General features: G+C 46.2%; 1 protein-coding gene across 3 annotated transcripts in view; it reads right to left on the minus strand.

Moving 5' to 3' along the window:
- Window positions 1-23,446, minus strand: part of FAM171A1 (family with sequence similarity 171 member A1) — a 135,733-nt gene that overhangs the window by 15,244 nt on the left and 97,043 nt on the right. For 2 of the 3 annotated variants that reach the window (XM_045466431.1, XM_045466433.1), the window contains exons 4-5: window positions 22,704-22,862; window positions 18,023-18,199 (exon numbers count right to left, since the gene is read on the minus strand). In XM_045466431.1, the coding sequence (XP_045322387.1) occupies window positions 18,023-18,199; window positions 22,704-22,862 (336 nt within the window). The remainder of the gene's footprint in view (window positions 1-18,022; window positions 18,200-22,703; window positions 22,863-23,446) is intronic. The other variant, XM_045466432.1, reaches the window with a different exon arrangement.

A 23,446-nucleotide genomic window follows, 5' to 3' on the forward strand; every position in this document is an offset into this window, starting at 1 on the left:
GGGTGTTCTACTTCGTGCAATTGCACGGATATGTCAATTGACATATTCTAATTGATCTGTGTCTCTTGAAAGAGACCGGAGTGAATTCTATCGGGTCTGTAAGCTGGCACTCGTGAAGAAATCCCACAGTCCCTCCGAAAACCCACCTCAGAGAAGTTCTATTGGTCAAGAGGTGAGTATTGAGTATCCACGCTGCCAAATAGCTATTTATACTCTTCCGCCTACATTTTCACCATGAGATATCTGGGAACATTTATGGTGAGAGGTGAGACACAAGTATGTGTGACACAAGTGTGAATTTCCTGGTAGGAACACATGGCCGTCTTGCCCCTCAGCTGCTGGCCGCGGCCAGTAATCATCTCACTCGAGCTGTGGTAGCTCTTCCACAGCCTTCAGCATGGTGGGGGCACTGGCTCTTCTCAGAAGAATCTTCTTTTTCTTTCTTTTTTTTTTTTTTGAGAACAATTTCTTAAGAAGTAGGTACCTTTCAGATCCCTGGCAAGTGCTGCTGCTTATTGCTAGTTTTTTTTGTTTTTTTTTTTTTTTTTTTAAATTTTTAGAGAGAATATGCAAGGGGGGCAGGGAAGAAGGGCAAAGGAAGAGGGAGAGAGAATCTTAAGCAGGCTCCGCATTCAGTGTGGAGCCCGATGTGGGGCTCGATTCCACAACCCTGGGATCATGACCTGAGCCGGAATCAAGAGTCAGATGCTCAACTGACTGGGCCACCCAGGCGTCCCTTTATTGCCAGTTTTGATCACAGGGTCTTTCCTGATCCCCGAATATGCTGGATTTCTCTAGAATCCAAATCCCTTACTTTTCAGGGCTTTAGTTTGCATTATCTAAGGCTATCACCTCTACTATACTTTTCTACGTATAGTATAGAAATATCAAGGTCAAAATCTACTTTGCTGCATGCTTTTACAAAACTGTGACAGGATCACTCACTAAAGTCAGAATGTGTAACTCCATCGGCCCTAAGTCACATATACCAGTGGAGTAGAAACTTTGATGATATTGTGGAGTAGCCTTCTTATTTTTTCCCAAATTCAAGCCCATGCCTTTGAGTAGCTATGTTTCCTTCTTTGGGATTATTTTTCCATGAAGTTTGTGAGGGGGATACAGTCCTCATTAATCACACAGCAAAGTATTTACCTGGTGTCAATTATCCAATTGTTATTGTCGAAAGCAATCAAACTGAAGAGCAAAAGTTATGTACAGATGGTTGGATTCTTACGGCTTCAGGCAAGTACATTTCAGGACTGATTTAAATAAGAATAAAATTAAAGGCAACTCACTATAACCAAAGACCTTCTGTTTGAAGCATAAAGACAGAGAGATATGCTGAATTATTAGAAATTAAAACAAGAAATGAGTCTGTATTCAGCTACAGCATGTTCCCTGGGTATTTTTAGGGTAATTTTTGAGAAGTAGATTCTTAAAAATAACTTTAAGCAACTGATTCTTCTTTTTTCCTTTAAGCTTTAGCTGGGCTATCAGAAGACTTACAGAACTGAGTTTTTAGAAAAGAGCAGTAATGGGAAGCCATAAAGATTCTGGCAAAGTTATAGAAAGTTCTATGCCTTAAGTAGGTAGCCAGAAGTATTAGGATACATAATCGCATTAATAAAACTTAATGAGAGAATTTTGGATTTATAACAGGTATGTATAAATTCCTAGAAAGTAGCTATTTCTATTCTGATACTCTGTATCAGAGTATAGGCTAATTAGGCACAGACGGAGAGAAATTTTGTTCATTATCCACTACATCCAACATCCATCTTGCAATTATATGTCAGAAGGGATTGGGTTGGGGGAGCTGACCGGGACGTAGAAGGCACAGCCACTAATCGCCAGCATTAAAAAAGTCACTCAAAACGAACGAGAGCATAAAAGAGAAGTTTACAAACATCTTCACAGATGCGGCAAGGTGTTCCCAAGCAGGGCTTGCTAAAGAGCCTGTTACATCGGAAGCCTTGTTAAAATGCAGGTTCTGACTCAGTGGGTCTGCGGTTCTAACAGGCTCCCCGTCTGCAGACCACGCTTGGAGTAGCAAAGCTCTAAATCATGATTCTTTCAAGGAAACCCCCGATGGCGTTTCCCATGATGTTGCCATGGTGCGTCACCTGGGCAGCCCGTGTTTAAAGCCACTTCAGAAATATTTCTACACATTTAAAAAATAATCTAGTCACTTGTCAGACTACCGGCCAGACTGCCAGTTGGCAAATTCAAACGCCTACAGATGCTGTCTTGCCCTTGCCTGAAGAGGCAATGCCACTCACGGAACCGGCTGCTAATGTGGCCAAATTGATTCCGACCTGAAGACCTTTGCGTTTTTTCTGCCCAGAATGTTGCCTCCCGCCCCAAGATATTTCCATTAGGCTCCTAGATGTCTACAGGATCTCAGCTCAAATGTCACTGCTCCAAAGGCTCTGACCAGCAATCATCTTCTCTGACATCACCCTACTGAACAGTCTTACAGTACTTAGGTCGTATGAAGCAAACCGGCTCACTGTCTCCATTTAGAACAAAAGCTTCATAACCATAGAGACCTTCCCTTGCTTGGTATGTCATTGCCTTATTCCAAGGGCCTGGAGCAGAGTAAGTATGGCACAAAGAAGATGTTCAATAGATATTTGCTAAAATGAATGGACTGCTCGATCTTGAAAAAAAGAGAAGCCAAGGAAACAACTCCATGGGAAATCTTTCAGTTTTAAATGTTGGCAGTAAATTAAAACACAGCAAACAAACAACTGCCCCCAAACCGACCGTATGGGCCAAATCAAACACACCTGGGAGCAGGGTGTTTTGCATTCCCAGATTTAGTCCATTATTCTAGCAAGCCACATCAAGTCTTGGCACGGAAGCAGGACTGCACAAAAAGCTGATACACTAGAAAAGGAAGGGATCTGAAGTCCGAAGGAAATCATGTTGTGCGTCTCTCCTTCTGCGCTCCCTGGGATGCTGTGCATGGGCTGAATGTGCTGAGTTTTGGCTTCTTTCTTATGAAGAAAGCTGGTAGCTCCCCACCTCCCGGGCTGCTTTGAGAAAGCAACGCAAAACGTTGCCTCAGGGCAATACCTGCTTTGTTAATGGATACGCTCAGCTAAGAATGAGTGGGAGAAGAAAAGGCTTTCCCCAGATGATCCTATGTTTCTTCCCCTTCAATTGAGGCCCACTTCAAACTGCACACTTGAAATGACTGGGCCTGCCATGTACAACTCCATCTACACGTCGTACCACAGAGCGAGCAAGGTGCTTCTGCAGACACCTCTAATGACGCGCATCCTGTGTAGGCTGGGTTTGTTCTATGTGTGCGTTCTGTGTATGCGTGTGCACGTGTGTAAATACAAACAATTTTAAATATTAAAAATTTTTTTTGATGTTTATTTATTTTTGAGAGAGCGAGAGAGCGAGAGAGACACAGCACAAACAGGGGAGGGGCAGAGAGAGAGGGAGACACAGAATCAGAAGCAGGTTCCAGGCTCTGAGCTGTCAGCACAGAGCCCGACATGGGGCTCGAACTCACGAGCTGTGAGATCATGACCTGAGCCACTCAGGCGCCCCGATACAAACAATTTTAACAGGGTGATTCAAGATAAGGGACAAAAAGAATCAACATAGTAAGGACATCATCTACGCCTGGTGACGTGCTAGGTGCTTTATGGACATAACCGCTTTTCAGTCTTCTACAACCTTGAAAGGTGGGTATTCTAGAACTTATATCTGAGGTTGCAGACATCAGGCTCAGAGAAGCGAGTGATTTTCCCAAGGACAGGCTCACCCCTAACGTTTGCAGAACTCAAGACAGGAGTATAAATGGATGTCCATTACAACATATCTAAATATTTAAAAGTTATGGAGCAAGTGATTATGTGGTTAAATAAACGTGTCCTACCTCCCCAACTGTAACTTTATAGGACCTAAAGGCTAGGGCTGAAGGTAGAATTCTTCAGTGCTTTAAAGAGTACATGCTGGAACAAAGAGCACGAGGAGAGTTGGTCTGCGGCCTATACCCCTTCCCAACTCACACCCTGCCTCATGACCATGGATGTGGACTCCCAACTCCACGTCCAAGCTCATGCCCCAGCCAGAAGGCACTCCTTGGCCAACCCTCTGGCCTGAGGGTATGCAACATGGCACGTGTAGATGGGCGTAGAGGTCTGTCCCTGGGAGAAGGGCATAGAGCAGAGTGCCTGGAAATCAGCTTAGGCTGTGTGGGCAGGGAACCCTGGGATCTAGGCTACCTGGAGGGTGTCCTAGAAAGAGGTCTCAGATTCCAGGTGGCCACATCCTTTTGGGTCAGTAGATACCTTATCCCATGGGGAGAGGGCACAGCTGGATGGGGGCCAGAGTGAGGTCCTCTAAAGTGGGCAGGGGGTTGCTTACAGCAGCCATCCCTCTTGCTCAGTCCAAGGGTGGTACTTCCCAAGGGGCAGAGCCACAGGAAGTAGAATGTTATTCTAAAAGGTAAAATGACCTAGCTAAAAGGTGTTCTCAGGAATGCATATATTTCCAAGATTAAATCTGTGGCATGCTGAGGAAGCTTTGCCTAGATACCAGGCCTGGACTATCTTTCCTTCTGATGACTTCCAGACCTGACTGAGGTACAAAATTAATGTAGAAGGAGAAAAAAAATTCATATGCAATGTGTTCAACTTGTTTAAAAAGTCATTATGTGTTGGGGGGCACCTGGGTGGGCTCAGTTGGTTATGCATCCAACTCTTGATTTCGGCTCCGGTCATGATCTCACGGTTTGTGAGTTTGAGCCTCGCGTTGAGCTCTGCGCTGGCAGTGTGGAGCTTGCTTGGGATTCTCTCTCTCCTCTCTCTCTGGCCCTCCCCAAGCTTGTGCCTGAGCTCTGTCTCTCTCTCTCTCTCTCTCTCTCAAAATAAATAAATAAACTTAAAAAAATTATGTGTTAAACATATCCTAATATAACAGTATAGCTCATATAGACGTATGAAACCAAAACAAGTTTATAAAACAAATAGAAGCAGGCTGTAAAATTTCAAAATAAAATTAAGATAAAAACAGCAATTTAATGTAGCACCTGATGACTGAAGGGCACTTATCACTTGCAACATGAACATGACAGCGTAGGGTGAGGCTTCTTTTGAGCGTTGGTGTGCCTACGATTCGACTCTCCTGCCACCTTTTTCTAGCTGAACTTGCCAAGAAATTTTCCTCTTTCAACATACTTTGGAATTACTTTTCCTTAATATGGTGGGGTCCTTGATGTACGGCAGCTGCCCCGGTTCAGTTTTCTCTCCATGATTCTATCCTACCCAACAATCTATTCATAAGTGTACATCCAGGCAATGAGAGTATCCGATGGCTTTAAATTCTGTACCGAATCCTGATGACACAGAGTATTTTTCATGTTACCTCGTATAAGATTATCATCAAAACCCAAGCCTCAGATTTTAAAATCCTTGTGGACAATTCCCATTCCCCAAGAGAAGCTCTCTGGGCCAACAGGTTCTAGTTTGAAAAACCTGGAATCTGACTCAGGAAAGCCTGGACATTGGGATCTTCGTCCATCCCAAGCCCTCCTCCTCGGCGTCCTCACCTGTGAAGTGGGGACAACATGAGCTGCCGTCAAGACCCAGGGCGTGGAGCTGCGAGAAGGAAGAGCAGGGCTGGGCTGAAGTTCAGGCACCAGGCAGCGGGCCGGACTTGCTCCCGGGCAAACACTTGCCCGGCACACCAGGGGACTTATTCTTGCTTTGCTCAAACTAAAGGCATTACCTATCCTAGACTGTAAGAGTTATTTGGAAATAGGGAAACAGCAATGCCCTTCAAAACATGGAACAACTGGTGGAAACGGGAAACGAGGTACCAGCCAATCAGGTTGGATACCTGCGGCCTACCAGCTACACGCTGCCTTGGCTGAGAGTGGATATTGAAGATGCTAGGACTTCACTGTACCTGTCCTTCTTTCTTCTATCATGCTTCACCCAAGATGCACAAACTAAATATGGGCCCCATGATAGCAGTGATGATTATAATCATAATGGCGAAAGTGCACAGAGCTCTTTACTGAGTACCAGTTGCTGTTTCCATTTCATGGGCTGTTAAAGGATTTGCTCAACATCACAGCTAGTAACTTAGTTGGTTACTAGGAGGAACCAGTGTCCAAGTCCAAGCTGTCTCAACTGCTGGGCTTCACGCTGCCTATATCCTGTCGACTCCTGATAGATGCCAGACTACCAATGTAGTATTCTATCGAAAATATCTTTCCCTTTGGAGTGCCTCGGTGGCTCAGTCGGTCAAGCATCCGACTCTTGGTTTTGGCTCAGGTCACGATCTCACGGTTCGTGGGACTGAGCCCCACATCAGGCTCTGTGCTGACAGTGTGGAGGCCGCTTCGGATTTGCTCTCTCTGCCCCGCCCCTGCTCATGCACACATTCTCTCAAAATAAACTAAAAAAAACACACACACCTTTTCCTTTAATTATCCATTTCAGTGGAGATAACTGAAAACAGAAGACATTTTAAAATTATTTGGTTTGGGGGCGCCTGGGTGGCTCAGTCGGTTAGGCATCTGAATTCGACTCAGGTCATGATCTTGAGGTTCTCAAGTTCAAGCCCTGCATTGGGCTCTGTACGGACAGCTCAGAGCCTGGAACCTGCTTTAGATTCTGTGTCTCCCTCTCTCTGCCCCTCCCCTGCTTGTACTCTGTCTCTCTCTCAAAAATAAACATTACAATTAATTTTTATTATTATTTGGTTTTGAAGTAAATTATGGCAGCTCCACCTTCCTCTTCTTCACCTAGGCTGATCTTAGAATGAGCATGTTAGATGCCATGGCTTAAAACTCAGGCCAAGAGGCAGCAAAGCACGGGGGCTCCGAGGTTTCTAGGTGTTCGGGAAGCCGGCAGGAGGATACAAATTTGCCCCAGATAATCCACAATGTGAATATTCCCTAAGTGGTAATGAGAAGTCGATGGTAAGACACATTTCCTTTCCAGGGGAACATACTGATCTATACCACACTCTAAGACCACAAAGTGGGCAACTGTCATTTGTAAAGCTTGCCAAAAACTGTTTCAGTTAAACGCAAGCATGGAAGGTTCTAGTTCTGTATATAAAATGACACTTTAGGGAGATTAAGTTTGTAAGAATAGTATTTTAAAACAAATAATGGTCCCCGAACCACAACTACAATATGGTTAATGTTAACGCGATGGCATTATTTTCTGAAAATTCTCATTTCGGGGCTAGAGGGTGGCGACAAATACAAAAGGCTTAATGATTCCTAGGAATGGACTGATATCACACGAATGTTTTTTTTTTTTTTTTTAGTTGCTAGGCAACATTGAAAAACAAATGGCCATGTTCTGAGATCACTGTGTATCCGTTCTCCCCACGGGCAACTGTGCGCATGTTCCTTGGCCTGACAGCACTCCCCTCGGACGACAGGACCAGGGCATTGCTCCCATCCCTTCCTATTCCCCCAAAAACCGATGAAGTGGAAAAACATCCAGATCTATATTTTAAATCAAGCCCCGCCTTCAAGGGTAGGCTGGCTGTGACTTACCTAAATGGACTAGTTCAAAGAGCGCAGCATAAGCAGTAACGTTCGCCATCTGAAGCGGAGACAAATCCGCTATAGGCCAGTTATGAGTGGGATCCTGAGTGCCTGATACATACACACCATACATGATCAGAGGCGGTTCGGTAACTGCCATTTCTATAGCAACCCACACACACTCTGCAGGCCGTGTTTTGGGAAGGCAGTTAAAACTGGATTCTACAACGTAGCTCCGCTTAGAAGATGCTTTTATTTCTGTCGTCTCGTTAGAATGAGCGTATTCAAAGCCAGTAATCCAAGTTACCATTAAATAGCAGAAACTCATCACCTACAGGATCCGGAATGATAATTTCTGTGCCAGTCAATGTCAGTCGGTCACTTGAAATCCAAACCACTGACCTGGTTTGCATGTTCAGAAGTGACCATTCCCCAGGGCAACGAGTCAGATCACGGTCTGACAACCCGGAACATGGGACAGCCATCTGCTGTCCCAGTTATAGACGAGAGAGTAAATGCCTGCAAAAGCGAGCTGACATAATCATCTCCCATTGCCCAGAAAGCCTCCGCTAAGATGCATTCACCATGACCAATGACACTTCGTTTGCCAGACCAGCGAAGGAAAACTGCTTTCTTCCAAGGACAAAGTGCGCCCCAGCACATATGGATGAGAACGCGTGTCTGTCCACGTTAGCCCGTCTCCCTGACACAGGCATTGTTCTATTTTCCAACAGAAAGTCAGAAGATCATAAGCGAAGGAAATCCACTAATTCCCCCAAAGAAAGACTTAGGCTCACTACACAGTCCTCCCTTGCAACACAATCAAGTGCATTTTAACACGACATGTTCAGTTGCTGCATGTAAATGCAGCCGAGGTATAATTCTAGCGTATCGCAAGTTGCACTTCTAAAAAAGACCATTTTTATGGAGAGCGCATATAACAATGGCCCAGTTCATACTGCTCTGACTGACTAAACAAAATCCAACTTTACTTATGCTCTAAGAGAGTGCTGATCTATTAGGTCACCCTCTGATGAACCGTGTGGGTTGAAGCATGGAGATGCTAATGTTCATGGAAAAATTTTTGCCTGTTCCAAAAGGGAGGGGAAAAAAAAAAGGCAATTGCAGCCATTAAAAAAATAAAAAGAAGGCCACAGTGATAAATGGTGGCACCAAACACTGACGGCACTCTAATAATGGTGTTTGAAAGGGAGCACTGATTGGTCTTTGTCCTAAGAGTAAACTAAGTTATCTGGCAGTCCTGGATTGGAGTATTTGAGTTAGTGTCAAAATGCAGATGTAGTTTTCAAATAGAAGTCCCACGGGACTAAAAACAACTTCATCTTTCTTTACGGAGTTTGAAGTCTTGCCCTATAACGAGCTGTTACCACTCTGAGCATCCATACGCCCTCCTGGCAAAATGCTGGAGGGCTACCCGGACAGCAGCAAGTACTGTGGCCACACCGGTCACCCCACTTTGGCCCTGCAGAGCGTAGAATCTACTTGCATTTTCTAAAAAATTAAAAAAAAAAAAAATTTTCTTTTTTCAACGTTTATTTATTTTTGGGACAGAGAGAGACAGAGCATGAACGGGGGAGGGGCAGAGAGAGAGGGAGACACAGAATCGGAAACAGGCTCCAGGCTCCGAGCCATCAGCCCAGAGCCTGACGCGGGGCTCGAACTCACGGACCGCGAGATCGTGACCTGGCTGAAGTCGGACGCTTAACCGACTGCGCCACCCAGGCGCCCCAAAATTTTTTAACGTTTATTTATTTTTGAGAGAGAGAGCGAGCGAGTGAGCATGAGCAGGGGAGGGGCAGAGGGAGACAGGAGACACAGAATCTGAAGCAGGCTTCAGGCTCTCAGCTGTCAGCACAGAGCCCGACGTGGGGCTCGAACTCACGAACTGTGAGATCATGACCTGAGCCGAAGTCAGACGCTTAACTGACCTAACTGCCCAGGCGCCCTGAATCTACTTGCGTTCTAACACTAAAATGGTAAGAACTTCCCTGTTAATGCCTTTTAGATCAAGGAATCACAACAGTCTTCTGTGTAAGTCAGACAAGTAAGTATTTTCAGTTTGTGGGGACATCCAGTCTCTGTCACAACTACTCAACCCCCCAGTGTAATGAGACAGCACTTGTGCAGACCATACAGAAACGGGTATGCTTATTCTCCAGTATCTTAGTCTCTTTGGGCTGCTATAAAAAAATAACAAACTGAGTGGCTTATGAGTTAGAGATATTCATGGCTCACAGCTCTGGAGGCTGGGAAGTCCAAGATCAAGGTGCTGTAAGAATCAATGTCTCCTGAAACCCTGCTTCCTGGTTCAAAGATGGCGTCTTCTTGCTGTGTCCTTACAGGTTGGAAGGGATGAGGGAACTCTCTGGGGTCTCTTTTATAAGCACATTAGTCCCATTCATGAGGGTTCCACCCTCATGATCTAATCACCCCCTTTTAAAGGCTCCACTTCCAAACACACTGCAGTTTAGGATTTTGACATATGAATTTTGGGGAGGGGGAATACAAACATTCTGTCCATAGCATCCAATAAAACTTTATTGAGGGTTGTTTACCTTTGAATTTCATGTAATTTTCATGTGTCATGAGATACTTTCCTTCTTTAGATTCTTTCTTCAATCATCTAAAAATGTAAAAACCATTCTTAGCTTTGCAACATGTTGTCTGCCGGCCCTGATTTGGGTGAACAATTCTTTTTTTATTTTTTTATTTTTTTTAATGTTTGTATATTTTTGAGAGAGAGACAGAGTGCAAGCAAGGGAGGGGCAGAGAGAGAGGGAGACAGAGAATCTGAAGCAGGCTCCAGGCTCTGAGCTGTCAGCACAGAGCCCGACACGGGCCTCGAACTCACAAACTGTGAGATCATGACCTGAGCTGAAGTCGGACGCTTAACTGACTCAGCCACCCAGGCGCCCCAATTATTTGTAATGGATTCACAGATTGCTGTATGTGGCTGTTTGACTGTTTGGAACTACATTTACTTTGATTTACTTCAAAAGTAGATAATTTAAAGTGCTAAAATGGTTTGGAGTGATTCTTGTGTTTGAATTAATCATAAGTAGCTGCTAATTAGTAAGTAGTGTTAGATGCTTAAGATGTGTTCCTACTTTTTTCCTGATCTGGTAATACAGTCTTGGAACTTTTTATTTAACCAAGATAACTTAATTTCTTAAAAAAAAATTTTTTTTAACGTTTATTCATTTCTGAGAGACAGAGACAGACCGCTAGAGGGGGAGAGGCAGAAGGAGAGGGAGATACAGAACTCAAAGCAGGCTCCAGGCTCTGAGCTGTCAGCACAGAGCCCGACGCGGGGCTCAAACTCATAAGCTGTGAAATTGTGACCTGAGCCAAAGTTGGGTGCTTAACTGACTGAGCTACCCAGGCTTCCAGAGATAACTTAGTTTCTACTTAAAGAATGATATTATTGGGGCGCCTGGGTGGCGCAGTCGGTTAAGCGTCCGACTTCAGCCAGGTCACGATCTCGCGGTCCGTGAGTTCGAGCCCCGCGTCGGGCTCTGGGCTGATGGCTCAGAGCCTGGAGCCTGCTTCCGATTCTGTGTCTCCCTCTCTCTCTGCCCCTCCCCCGTTCGTGCTCTGTCTCTCTCTTTCCGAAAAATGAATAAACGTTGAAAAAAAAAATTAATAAAAAAAAAGAATGATATTATTGACTAAATATAACAAAATAAAAACCTTAATAGTAAAGGAAAAAATAGTAGAAAAAACAACAACCTTATGAAATATGTAGCTTCTCCTGAGTTGAGGAAGTTGAAGAAAACATCGTTTCTTTGAAATGTCCATCCAATCTTAAGGTTTTCAGAAAATGTATTTTAATTCATTTGATTATTTTTGAATGACCATCCAAACGTTGGCTTTTCTGTGTACACATACAATCTGTTATAACCAGGAATTTGGCAGTTATGCTTTTTGCAGTAGATGCTAGGTTAAAAAGATCATTTAGACATGAATAGACACTTCTCCAAGGAAGACATCCAGATGGCCAACCGACACATGAAAAAATGCTCCACATCACTCATCATCAGGGAAATACAAATCAAAACCACAATGAGATACCACTTTACACCTGTCAGAATGGCTCACATTAACAACTCCGTCAACAACAGAGGTTGGCGAGGATGCAGAGAAAGAGGATCTCTTTTGCACTGCTGGTGGGAATGCAAGCTGGTGCAGCCACTCTGGAAAACAATATGGAGGTTCCTCAAAAAACTAAGAATAGAACTGCCCTATGACCCAGCAATTGCACTACTAGGCATTTATCCATGGGATACAGGTGTGCTGTTTCAAAGGGACACATGCACCCCCTTGTTTATAGCAGCACCATCAACATAGCCAAAGTATGGAAAGAGCCCAAATGCCCATTGATGGATGAATGGATAAAGAAAATATGGTGTGTATATATATATATATATACATATATATATATATGTATATACACATGTATATACATATATATACACACACACACACCCATACCCACACCCACACACACAATGGAGTATTACTCAGCAATCAAAAAGAATGAAATCTTGCCATTTGCAACTACGTGGATGGAACTGGAGGGTATTATGCTAAGTGAAATTAGTCAGAGAAAGACAAAAATCATATGACTTCACTCATAGGAGGACTTTAAGAGACAAAACAGATGAACATAAGGGAAGGGAAACAAAAATAATATAAAATAGGGAGGGGGACAAAACAGAAGAGACTTACAAATATGGAGAACAAACTAAGGGTTGTGGGAGGGGGGATGGGCTAAATGGGTAAGGGGCATTAAGGAATCTACTCCTGAAATCATTGTTTCACTATATGCTAACTAATTTGGATGTAAATTTTAAAAAATAAAAAATAAAATTAAAAAAAAAAAAAAAAAAGGAAACAGATCAATTACCCAACAAGAATTCCCAATGGCAGAAGGCTCAATGCTGTGGGGATTATTCCCAGAAACCGGATATCTTACATCTCAGAGGCTGCATAACAATGCGCATTTCTTCGTTTTCATGGACTTCTGTAATCATATTAATTTCCTGTTGCTCCTGTAATAAATGACCACAGCCTTGGGGGCTTAAAACAACACAACTGTATTCTCTTACAGTTCTGAAAGTCAAGTCTGAAGTCAGTTTCACTGAGCTGAAAGCAAGGTGTCAGAAGGGTGGGCTCCATCTGGGGCTCTGAGGGGAAAAACCTGTTTCCTTGGCTTAAGGCCCCTTCCTCCGTATTCAAAGTACGTTGCTCTAATCTCTGCTTCCACTATCGTGTTCCCATGTCCTCTAGTTCTGATTCCTCCTGGCTCCCTCAGAAGGACCAGTGATTACAGTGTCTCTCTATGTATGTATACCATTGTTGTCTATGTATATAGCCATCTCTCTCTCTCTTTTTAAATCAGTTATTCTACCTCTCTTTTTTTAAAGTTTATTTATTTTGTGCGAGAGAGAAAGTGCAAGTGGGGAAGGGGCGGAGAGACAAAGGGACAGAGAAAGAATCCCAAGCAGGCTCTGCACTGTCAGCACAGAGCCCGAAGCAGGGCTTGAATTCATGAACTGTGAGATCATGACCTGAGCCGAAGTTGGACGCTTAACCGACTGAGTCACCCAGGCACCCCGGTCATCTTTTTTTTTTTTTAAGAAGTTATCCTACCTCTTTTTCTTAAGTTTATTTATTTTGAGAGACAGAGAGAGGGAAAAAGTACAGGTGGGGTAGGGGCGGAGAGAGAGGGGGAGAGAGAGAATTCCAAGCAGGCTCCGCACTGTCAGCACAGAGCCCGACGTGGGGCTCGAACTCATAAGATTGTGACCCGAGCCGAAATGGGATGCTTAATCGACTGAGGCCCCCAGGCGCCCCGTATGTAGTCATCTCAAGTACAAGTGTTGTATCAGAGTCTACTAAACTGCCCTGATAACCAAGAAACTACAAGGCCCCATCCCCATGCATTTCTAGTGTCACTGCAATATGCACACTGTAACTGAGAGGGGGCTATGTTACTGTTCAGGGGACGGACAGAGGGACTGCAAAACTGAGATCCTGCTCATGGGATGTGAGAAGTTACACCGTCACAGCGAAGCACAGCCGGGGGGAGGGTGAACAGTCCGGCGCGGGAGCAACGGTGGGCGTGCAGAAGACGGCGCTGGAAGTGAGGCCGAGTGACCGGCCGGGCTGGCTCTGATGACACCGTTGAGCCGCTGTGCCGGGAGGAGGGCGGACTGCTTCACCGTGAGTAGCTGAGAGACCATCTCACGAGGGGAAGTGATCCGTGCTTTCAAAGTTTCTTCTAAAGTTTATTTTTGAGGGAACACAAGTGGGGGTGGGGCAGGGTGAGAGGGGGACAGAGGATCCAAAGCAGGCCCTGTGCTGACAGGCTGACAGCAGCGAGCCCGATGTGGGGCTCGAGTTCACGAACCGCGAGATCATGGCTGGAGCCGAAGTCGGGATGCTCAACCGAATGAGCCCCCCAGGCGCCCCTAAAAGATAACCTAAGCAGCGATACACAAGAGCTAGTGGAGGGAAGCAGAGGCGGAAAGCAGGCAGACTCTTGCTGGAATAGGTCAAAGAAGTGGGAAGAGTCTGAACCAAGGCGGAAGTGACACAGAGAAGGAGGGGAGAGGGGAAGGTTGAGAAACGCTGATGTGACAGCAACAGGACTTTGGAAGGGACCACACATGGCTGCAGGCGGGGAGGTGAAGCAAAAGAATAAAGTGGGGATAACTCCGAGGTTTCTACTTCGATGGTCTGGTGCGTGATACCCTTAATCAAGAGAGGAAACGCAGGAACGAAGAGGTTTAAATGCTGGAGTGAGGGCAGTGGATGTGCTCAATTTGAGGCATGTCAGACCTGAGTGTCCTAAGGCACATCCATCAGCCAATGTCTAATGGAAGGTTGGGAAGAGAGAGCAGAAAACAGGACTTGGGTGCACAGGGGGCCGTGGGAGTGTGCGAAGTGATTAGATGCCCCAGCAAGTGATACGAGGTAAGCTGGGAGCTGGGCGTAGGGCGTAGGCCAGCGGCCAGCAGACAAGGACGACCCAGGGGGACACTGAGTCAGACAGCCAACAGAGGAGAGCCCCTCACAGAGGAACAGAAGCCACCAAACGCTGCAGAGACACTGAAGGAAGTCACCTGTCTTGTCACGCAGCTGCTGGTGACCTCAGTGACATTTGTTTCCAAAGAGTGGGCAGCAGAAACGGGACTGCGGTGGGTTGAGGAAGCTGCATGTGGAGAACAATCCTTTGAGAGATCTGGGCTAAGGGGAAATCTGGGAAAGCGGTTTGGGAGGCATGGCCCGTGAAAGCCTACAGAACAGGAAGCCTTCTGCTGACTTTATAAACCCTTAGGGAGTCCTTGCTATGTCCCAGGCACTGTACTACACTTCTCACAGACATTAACTCATTTAGTCCTTGGAGTGGTTCATTTTTTGTGTCAGCTCAGCTAGGCCATGTCTCAAGATACTCCATCAAACACGTATGGAAGTTGCCGTGAAGGCATTTTTAAAATGAGATTAACATAAAAAAAATAAAATGCGATTAACATATCAATCAGGAGGCTGAGTGAAGCAGATTACTCTTCATAAGGTGGGTGGGCCTCATCTAGTAAGTTGAAGGCACTAAGAAAAAGACTGAGCTCCCTTGAGGAAGAGATTCTGCCAGCAGACTACCTTCGGGCTCAAACTGCAACATCAACTCTTCTCTGGGTCTCCAGCCTGCTGGCCCACCCTGCAGATTTTGGACTTGTCCGCCTCCACAAATCTATTAGCCCCTTCCTTGAAATAAATCCATCTCGTTCGTTTTTTTGGGGTACACACACATACCTATTGGTTCTGTTTCTCTGGAGAACTCTGACTGATACGCTCTTTGTAACAACATGAGGTACTATTATTACCAACCCCACGTCACAGTTGAGGCAACTATGGCCCAGAGAGGTGAAGTAACTCGCCCCAGGGGCACACAGCCAGTGGGTAGCTGAGCTGGAATCCCAATCCAGGGTGTCCCCAGAGCCCTGGCTCTTAATCACATGCCATGCTGCTGCTCCCGGGCACATTTGGGGCCAACTGGGAGGTCCGGGGAGAGAAGCAGAATATAAAAGGGAATCGGAGCCCCGGCAAAAGCATGTCTTGCACAAATGAGAAAACAGGCACGGTGATTCGCTCCAGGCGGGACCTACAACTTTACAAGGAGCAGAACCAGGCTTTCAGGAGACGGAATACAAGCTGTCTCCCTTCTGCTTGCTACTTTCTCCTGTGTTCTTCTGAGATTCTCTCAGTCACACCCCTCCCGATCTGTCTTCTCCTGGGAGGCACAGGGCTCCTTACGACCTGACCTTCATCACAGAGCCTCAAAAAGTCACTACACTGTGGAGAACACACGTCAGCGGTTAGCACGTCTGTCCCAGTGCAGGATATGTTACTGCAGTGGCACCACCCATTCCTCAACATCAAGTTTAGTACGTCTGGGAAAATCAGTGAATTCCACACAAATAATTATGGCGCCTGTTAGTAGTTATTTGGGAAGCAAAGCAAAACGAAACAAAACCCCACCAAACCCTGAATACCCAACAGGCGTTTATTTTCAAATATAAATTCCCAGAACTCTAATTTGACTACTCAAGGAAAGAGGTTATCTTTGAAAACACATTTGATATCAACCATCAACCCCTGCTAAGAACCAAAGGGGTACAGGAATGCAGGTGGTGTGAAAATCTAAGCACACGAGCGCGTGTGCCCATAATGTGATGATTGTCAAATGTGAAACTTCCCAGAGAAAAATGTGAAAACATGTATTAAAAGCTTTAGAATTTTGTACTTATTTACTTATTTATTGAATTTGAGAAGGTGGGGGAGAGGGACAGAGGGAAAGAGAGAGAATTCCAAGCAGGCTACACCCTCGGCACAGAGCCTGACGTGGGGCTCGATTCCATGACCCTGGGATCGTGACCTGAGCCAAAACCAAGAGTCAGATGCTCAACTGACCAAACCAGCCAGGGACCCCTGGCACTCCTAGAATTTTATACACGTTAAAAAAATTTTTTTTAAGTACGTTCTGTGTCCAACATGGAGCTTGAACTCACCACCCTGAGATCAAGAGTTGTATGCTCCACCCGACTGAGCCACCCAGGTGCCCCGTCCCCATGTATGTTTTTAATCCAACAGCTCCACCTCCTCTAAAATATTATCCTGTGGAAATAATCATGGCCGTGCCTAAAGATTTAGCTACAGAGATATTTATCAAGCACCGGTAAGAATAGTAATGTTTTCTCCAATTACAGGGTAGGGAGCAACCAAAGTATGACACATCCATATAATGAAATGCTATGCAATCATCAATTTTGACATTGCAGAGTAACAGCTGATGCCATGGAAAGATGTTTATGATATACAAGCGATTCTTAAAAGCAAGTTATAGAGGAGTACCTAGCATATAATCTCGTTTCTGTTAAAAATCTATTTTGTGGAAGCCAGCCTTTCTGAGAGGACCCCAGTGATCCCCACCTCCCGGTGTCTACACGCCTGTGCCGTCTGCCCCACACAGTACCAGCGCCGGGCTCCGTGACCAACGGTGCACGGAAAGAAGCGATGGTTTGTCATTTTCACATGAGGCTATAGAAGACTGTTGACTTCTGCTTTGCCCACTTGTGTTTCTGTATTTTTATTTTATTTTGTTTTTCCTCTGGATCATTGGCTCCAGTGAAAGCAAGTGCCCATGTTGTGGGCCGCCCTACGGAGAGACCCACACGGCAAGGAACTGAGGGCTCTGGCCAGCAGCTAGTGAGGAGCTAAGGCCTGCAAAACACCCGTGAGTGAGACTGGACGTGCAGTCACTAGCAACGTACCCCCCCCTCCCCCCGCCCTCCAGACGGCTACTTTGTTGGAGAACCCGACCCAGAACCACCCAGCTAGTTGTGTCTGGATTCCTGACCCTCTCGACACGTGACGCAGGAGATGTGCACGGTTGTTGAAAGCCGCTACGTTTTAGGGCAATTTGTTAAGCAGCAACAGATACCGAACACGTGTGTGCATGGCGAAATGACCAGAAGGATATGATCCGAAATGCTATTCGTGGTTTTTCTCTAGGTGGTGGCATTGTGGGTAATTTTTATTTTCTCTTCTGGTGTGTTGTTGGCAGTGTTTTTCCTTTTTCATGAAACAGAAAACCACATGACCACGAGGGATCAGAGAACCCAGAGCATAAAATGATAAAGATCAGGGGAGCCAATTTTAGCTCTAATAACCTTTAAAGACTCAAGTAAACTGACTTAAATGTACACACAGAAACAAAAACAAAAAACCCTCCCAAGAGGTGCCTGCCTGGCACACTGGAGTAAGCTTCACCTACCAGAAACCACGCGATACGCTGTGGGCAGCAGAATTCGGTAACTTCAAGGAAAGGAGACTTACACAGATATCTTAAAAGGAAAAATCAAACAGGAATGAAGTCACCTGCTAGCCAATCACTGGAGTCTTGCTTACCCAGCTTCTGGTCAAATCGCCACGCCGCGACATAGGCATTGTGCCTCAGACTGCTCTGGGTGGCCAGGGGCACGGTGACATAAATGGGGCCGTCCACCAGCACTGGCGTTCCATCGCTGCTGAGCAAGTGGACACTGACGGCCGTGACTGGGGTCAGGTCATACCTGGTGCCGTTTCCTGGAAGCAAGAGGGAGTATCCATCACGTGCAGTGAAGGGCCCTATGTGGGGCTGCCGCAAACGTTTGCGAGAAAATAGAAACAGCTGCCATTCACTGAGTACCTCCGATGTGCCAGGGACTAGACGGAGCACTTTACGTGTATAAAATCCTCACCACTTTACATGTACAGATACCTCACCACGGCTCCGTAAGGTAAGTAAAATCCACATTTCACGTACAAAGAAACCGGCCCAGAGAGGGTAGAAATGGGAACTGGCCCCAAGGGCATGGTGGGATCTGGGATCGAAGCTCTCAGGTTTGCTGTCTCTAACTACTGAGCTTTGCTTTCAGAAAGGGCCTCGAAAGGAAGAGACTCCTCTGTGCTGTCAGAGGAGGGTAAGTGTAGAAATCCCTGAAATCAACGCCTGCACAAAGTGAGACCCACACACGTTAATGACTCGGCAGATGGCCATAATGAAACCAAATGTTTTACATTAGAGGCTGCTTTCAAAAAGAAGGGGGGGGGCGGTTTTTTCAAGGAGTGCCTCAAAATATTAACTTACTTGTACTCAAAGCACCCTACTGAAAGCTCGGCCTTGAAAGATTTAGGAGTTAATTTTAGGTGCCATTGTTATTTTGATCTGTTTAAAAGGAATTTAACATGCCAATTATTCTACATCAGGGGCCTTTTCTCCAAGCCAAGCCTTTAACGACTGCCTACTTTATAGACAAATTAGGGACTGCTGAGGACAGCGATATTATATTTACATACTTAAGCGATCCATCGTAGAGCAATTTTTCCGCAGTGAAATATAATATCACACAAAATGTTTACGTCATAATTTTAAATCTTGAGCACAATGACAAACACACAGTGATAAAAAAATTTAAGCTCCATTAGAATATAATCTATAGGATTTCTTATTAAGCTGCTTACATAGGTTATCTACCCATCAACTACCTGAGCTACTGCAAACCACCACTTAGGACTAGATGTAAACGTTTAGAGCAACTGTAGTAAATTTTAGAGTTTTCAACACAAGTGATGGCCAAACCCTTTGTAGAGCAAATTATATATAGGTCACAACAGCACTACCTTCTACGATTTATGGCCATCTGTTTGTCATTGAAGGGATGGGCACGGTAATAGGAATTTCGTCAAAAGGTCCATGTTGGAATCACAGGCTCAAGTTCTGAAATCTTTTCATCTGGCCTTTTCTCTTTAGGGCACAGAAAGCCAAAACCCAGAATTTACCATATTTCTGGTCAAAATATCTGCTGGGATGAGACCTAAAGCAGTGCCTAGTGTCCAAAGGGGACGTGGAGGCAAAGCCGGGTCTACAGTGTAGCTCCCCAGGTTCTGTTAGACCCTCTGGATGGGACAGAACTGCAAGCAAAGAGAAATTAAGTAACTTACTACACTCTGTATAAACAACTTATCGATAACGGTTTCAAACCCGGAAGTGCTGCTTTCAGCAAACCCGAGGCAGGAGAGGGAAGCAGCAGGGAGGGCAGGAACGCCTTCCAGACTCATCATCCAGCCTTCTTTCCTCCCACTTAACTCTGCCTCCTGATCCCCATTCATCACCTTTCAATCCTCCCTTCCTATTTTCTTGCACATTCCCGGCCCCACGGAGCCGGGGTTCCAGTCCCAGAGGGACCACTAGCTGTATCTGTGGCCTCAGGCAGGCTACTTTGCTCCTCTGGGATTTGTTTTCCTTATCTGCGTTATCTGGACTAGATGCTTTACCTAGGACTTGAGGGAAAGAAACAGGCTCAGCTCGAAATATTCAGAAGTAATCACAGCATCGCACAAAAGGGCTTATTAATTTAAAGTTACATACGTTAGGTTCTGGAGATTTAATGTTCTTTGAAAAGTTCTCTGTTCGAAGACCCAGCAGGCAGCTGTACCTGCTTTCTCAGTGCTCCGCTCAATGCCCACTCCTATCCCACGCCTTCCAAAATACCCTCCCTTGTATCCTCCCACTTTCTTTATTCTGGAACGATCCATACTTTGAAGGATTCCATTGTTTCTGTTCCAGCCCTTGTTATAAGACTGCAACTCTACAGGAAACACTGAGTTCTGTATACAGTGAGGACTTTCCTTCTTGTTCCCTCTTGATGTTACCAGGCTCCTGTCACGTCTGAATAAAGACAGGTGTCAGGCAAAGCCAGCAGGGGGAGGGGGCAGCACCACTGGACCAAGCTTAGGAGGCCCCGCACTCGTCCGTTCTAATATGAGGGGTTTCGCTCAAATAGCATCTCGGGTTCTGCCTGGCTTTGCATCCTGCTACCAACTTCGCTGGGTGTTAGTCATTCTACTGACACCTCCCTGTCTTCCTAGAGTTACTAGCGGAAGTCGTTTCTTGAGAACCGCTTGGGAATGTCAGAACCGTCGTGTGCAAGAAATCTCTTAGCAACCAGAGTGGGGACTGTGATTCTCTGAAGGTACAGTGTCTGTGGCCTGTGCAAGGAGGCTGCCCTGTGTGACGCCAGGACACTATGGAGCAGGTGGACGTGGCTGGACAATGGGGAAGTGGCCCAAATCTCCCCGTGGCCAGGTTTCTCTATTGACGACTCTGGAAACCCCCTCTGAACCGGACAGCGTCCTCTGAACGAGGACACTCCGGGGAGGCCAGCCTGCAGAACGTTCTCCAATCCCATCTGTGGGCTCCACGCACTTTTGCTGGACTCTCGTGACGACCTGCCACCTTACCCTGGCGTGCGTGGGCCAGGCCCTCATGCAAAGCTGTAATCTCTTAGATGCATTTTATCAAACAGGAGGGAGGCAGGCAAGCAACCGTGGGGAAGAAGAGAGGCTGTGCACGATGTGAAACTGGACACAGGCACCTGGCTGATGAGATGTCGGGGTGCTAAGCGGACCCCACGTGCCCACGCCCTCCTGGGCTGTGAGCCAGCATACCGCCTTTCCCGGCAGGGCTCAGGCAAGGTCTGATTCTTCCCACGTCAAGTAGCAGTTATTTCAGTGGGAAAGAGGGTGCACGTAACCTTCTAAAGACCTTCCTTCTTCCCCCCCTTGAAATAACAGTCATTTTAAAATAAAACAAACTCCTCTAAAATCAATAGTCCTATGTCTCTGTGTTCTTCTCCCTTGCCCATCGTCTCGGATTTCATAATTTATTCAAGAGCTCTTGGAAACGGGGCACAGAAAAATTAGTGAGCTCTGAGGAATGAGGTTGCCCCTCCAAGTTAGGGTTTTATGCTTGTGCATCATTTATTGGGGAGACTGGGTACAGGTCTCAAATCGTACATTTTCCTGTTCCCTGAAATACTGCTTTCTCCTAGGCCTGTAAGTCAACATTCTCTCCCAGGAATGCTTACTCAGAGTGGCTACCACACATTTTTATCTGATGGCCAATTACAGATGCATTAATTGCACCTCCGTACAAAAATTAAAGTATGAAGAAACATTTCTGAAGGCAGGTTCCACAGACGGACAGGTGCCACAAAAGCGAGTAACAAATCACCAGGTCATCTTGATCGGTCTCCAGAAATCTGTCAGCATTCTAGAGAACGGATCAGATGCTGCAGGTGTAAAAAGCTTTTTCAGAAGGACCCAAGATCCGCTTATGCAAAGCCCTGGACAGTTCAGTGAAATTCAATAGAAGCGTTTCTGGGAAATGCAGTCACCTCCTCACCTAGCAGGATTTAACCCAGAACAACCTCTGGTTTTCACGTCACAAGTGTGGGGAAAACAAGAGGGGATACAAGAAATGATTCAGGACTTCAGAGTCTGCTGCTTTCCATTCACTAGGACTAGGGGCCATGTTAGTGCCCAGTGCACTGTTGGCTGAGAACCAGTCTTTTACTGACAAGGAATTATTACATATTTTCCAGCTGGTGGTTTTTGGTGTCTCCGATTTTTTTTAGCTCTGTGTGTCATGCGGGCATAGGGTGACACTGACGGAGCTCACGCAGAGGTCTGTCAGGAGAGGATTCAAGTCAACTTCAAAGCCTGGCCACTGTTTGTCAAGTCCAGGCACAGGGAACAGCACGGAGGATGGGCAGAGGTGAGACCACGCTGGATGTGTACAGACGGAGGCGAGCAGAGGCTCCCATTCCGAAATGCTCCCGATCCTAGAAATGGCAGCCCCCTCGTCCCCAGTCTTGGCACCAGACCAGTGCCACCTCCCCTCCCCACTGTGACACGTGGGTGGGCGGGCTGCATCCTGCAGGCTCCAGGGGCCAGTAGGGACGAGGGGCAGAGAGCCCCTCACTCAGACCTTATCCTTGGAAAAACACGAACACAACAATTTCAGTGGAAAGCACGTCTCTGAAGTCTACCAGAGGGGAGCTCAGAAGGTACAGGAGGCAGAGTGACTGAAGGAGACAAAGTCATTAAAATACACCGCAGCGGTGTAGACCGGATTCCTTAACTAACACAGTTTCAGCACACTTGAACTTCCCGGCTTCGGTTCTTTCATTTGGTACGAATCCTTCCCGCCCCACGGAAAAATCCAAACACGGAAGCCCCAGCTGAGCAGGGGAGAGACTCAGATTACCTGTTCCGTTCCCGTCTAGTCCTCGCAAGTAGGGAAAGCTGTCCACCTCGGACGGGGAGCTGGCGGCAGTGAGGAAAGCCGTCAGGTCACTGTAGCTGGTGTTCTCAGGCAACCGCAGAGCTCTCCTCTGGAAGTGAACGCGAGGCTGTGGCCGGGCACCTGCAGAAATGGACTTCTGAGTTACCTCCCGAAGGGGCAGTAAATCTAAGGAAACCAGGAAGTGCTTCTCCACGTTTTGGCACGCCTCCTCCCCCCCCCCCCACCCCCACACCGCGGCTCCTCCCCTCCCCCATTCACGGCAGGGCGCAAAGATGTGACAACATGCTATTATGGGGACAGGAATAATAGCCCATTGTCACATTTGTTTTGACACAGGATGTTATTTGGGTTTTTAACAAAAAGCTTTCCTAAGTCCCATTTGTGAGCAAGCTTTTCACTGCCCAGCGTGTGCCTATGGATGGGGGTAACGTTTTGGGAAAGGAAGTCCACATGAGGGAAAGGAGTAAACGACAATTCATCTCTTTACTTAAACAAAGCAAGAGATACCCTTTGATCCCGTTACGCACGCCTCCTTCATCTGGCAAAATCTGGCTTAACTCCACACACCACACAGCAGCAGAGCAAAGGGAATTAAGTGTGCAGCCTGGACAAGAATTACAAACAAGAGCCCAACAGTACCGAACCCCCTTCGGTGGAAGCTGCCACGTGCTATCCGGGCTCTGCCTGCAGGGTGCACAGCTTAT

The sequence above is a fragment of the Leopardus geoffroyi genome, chromosome B4 (genome assembly GCF_018350155.1).
Source record: "Leopardus geoffroyi isolate Oge1 chromosome B4, O.geoffroyi_Oge1_pat1.0, whole genome shotgun sequence".
In the NCBI taxonomy this organism is placed as follows: Eukaryota; Metazoa; Chordata; class Mammalia; order Carnivora; family Felidae; genus Leopardus; species Leopardus geoffroyi.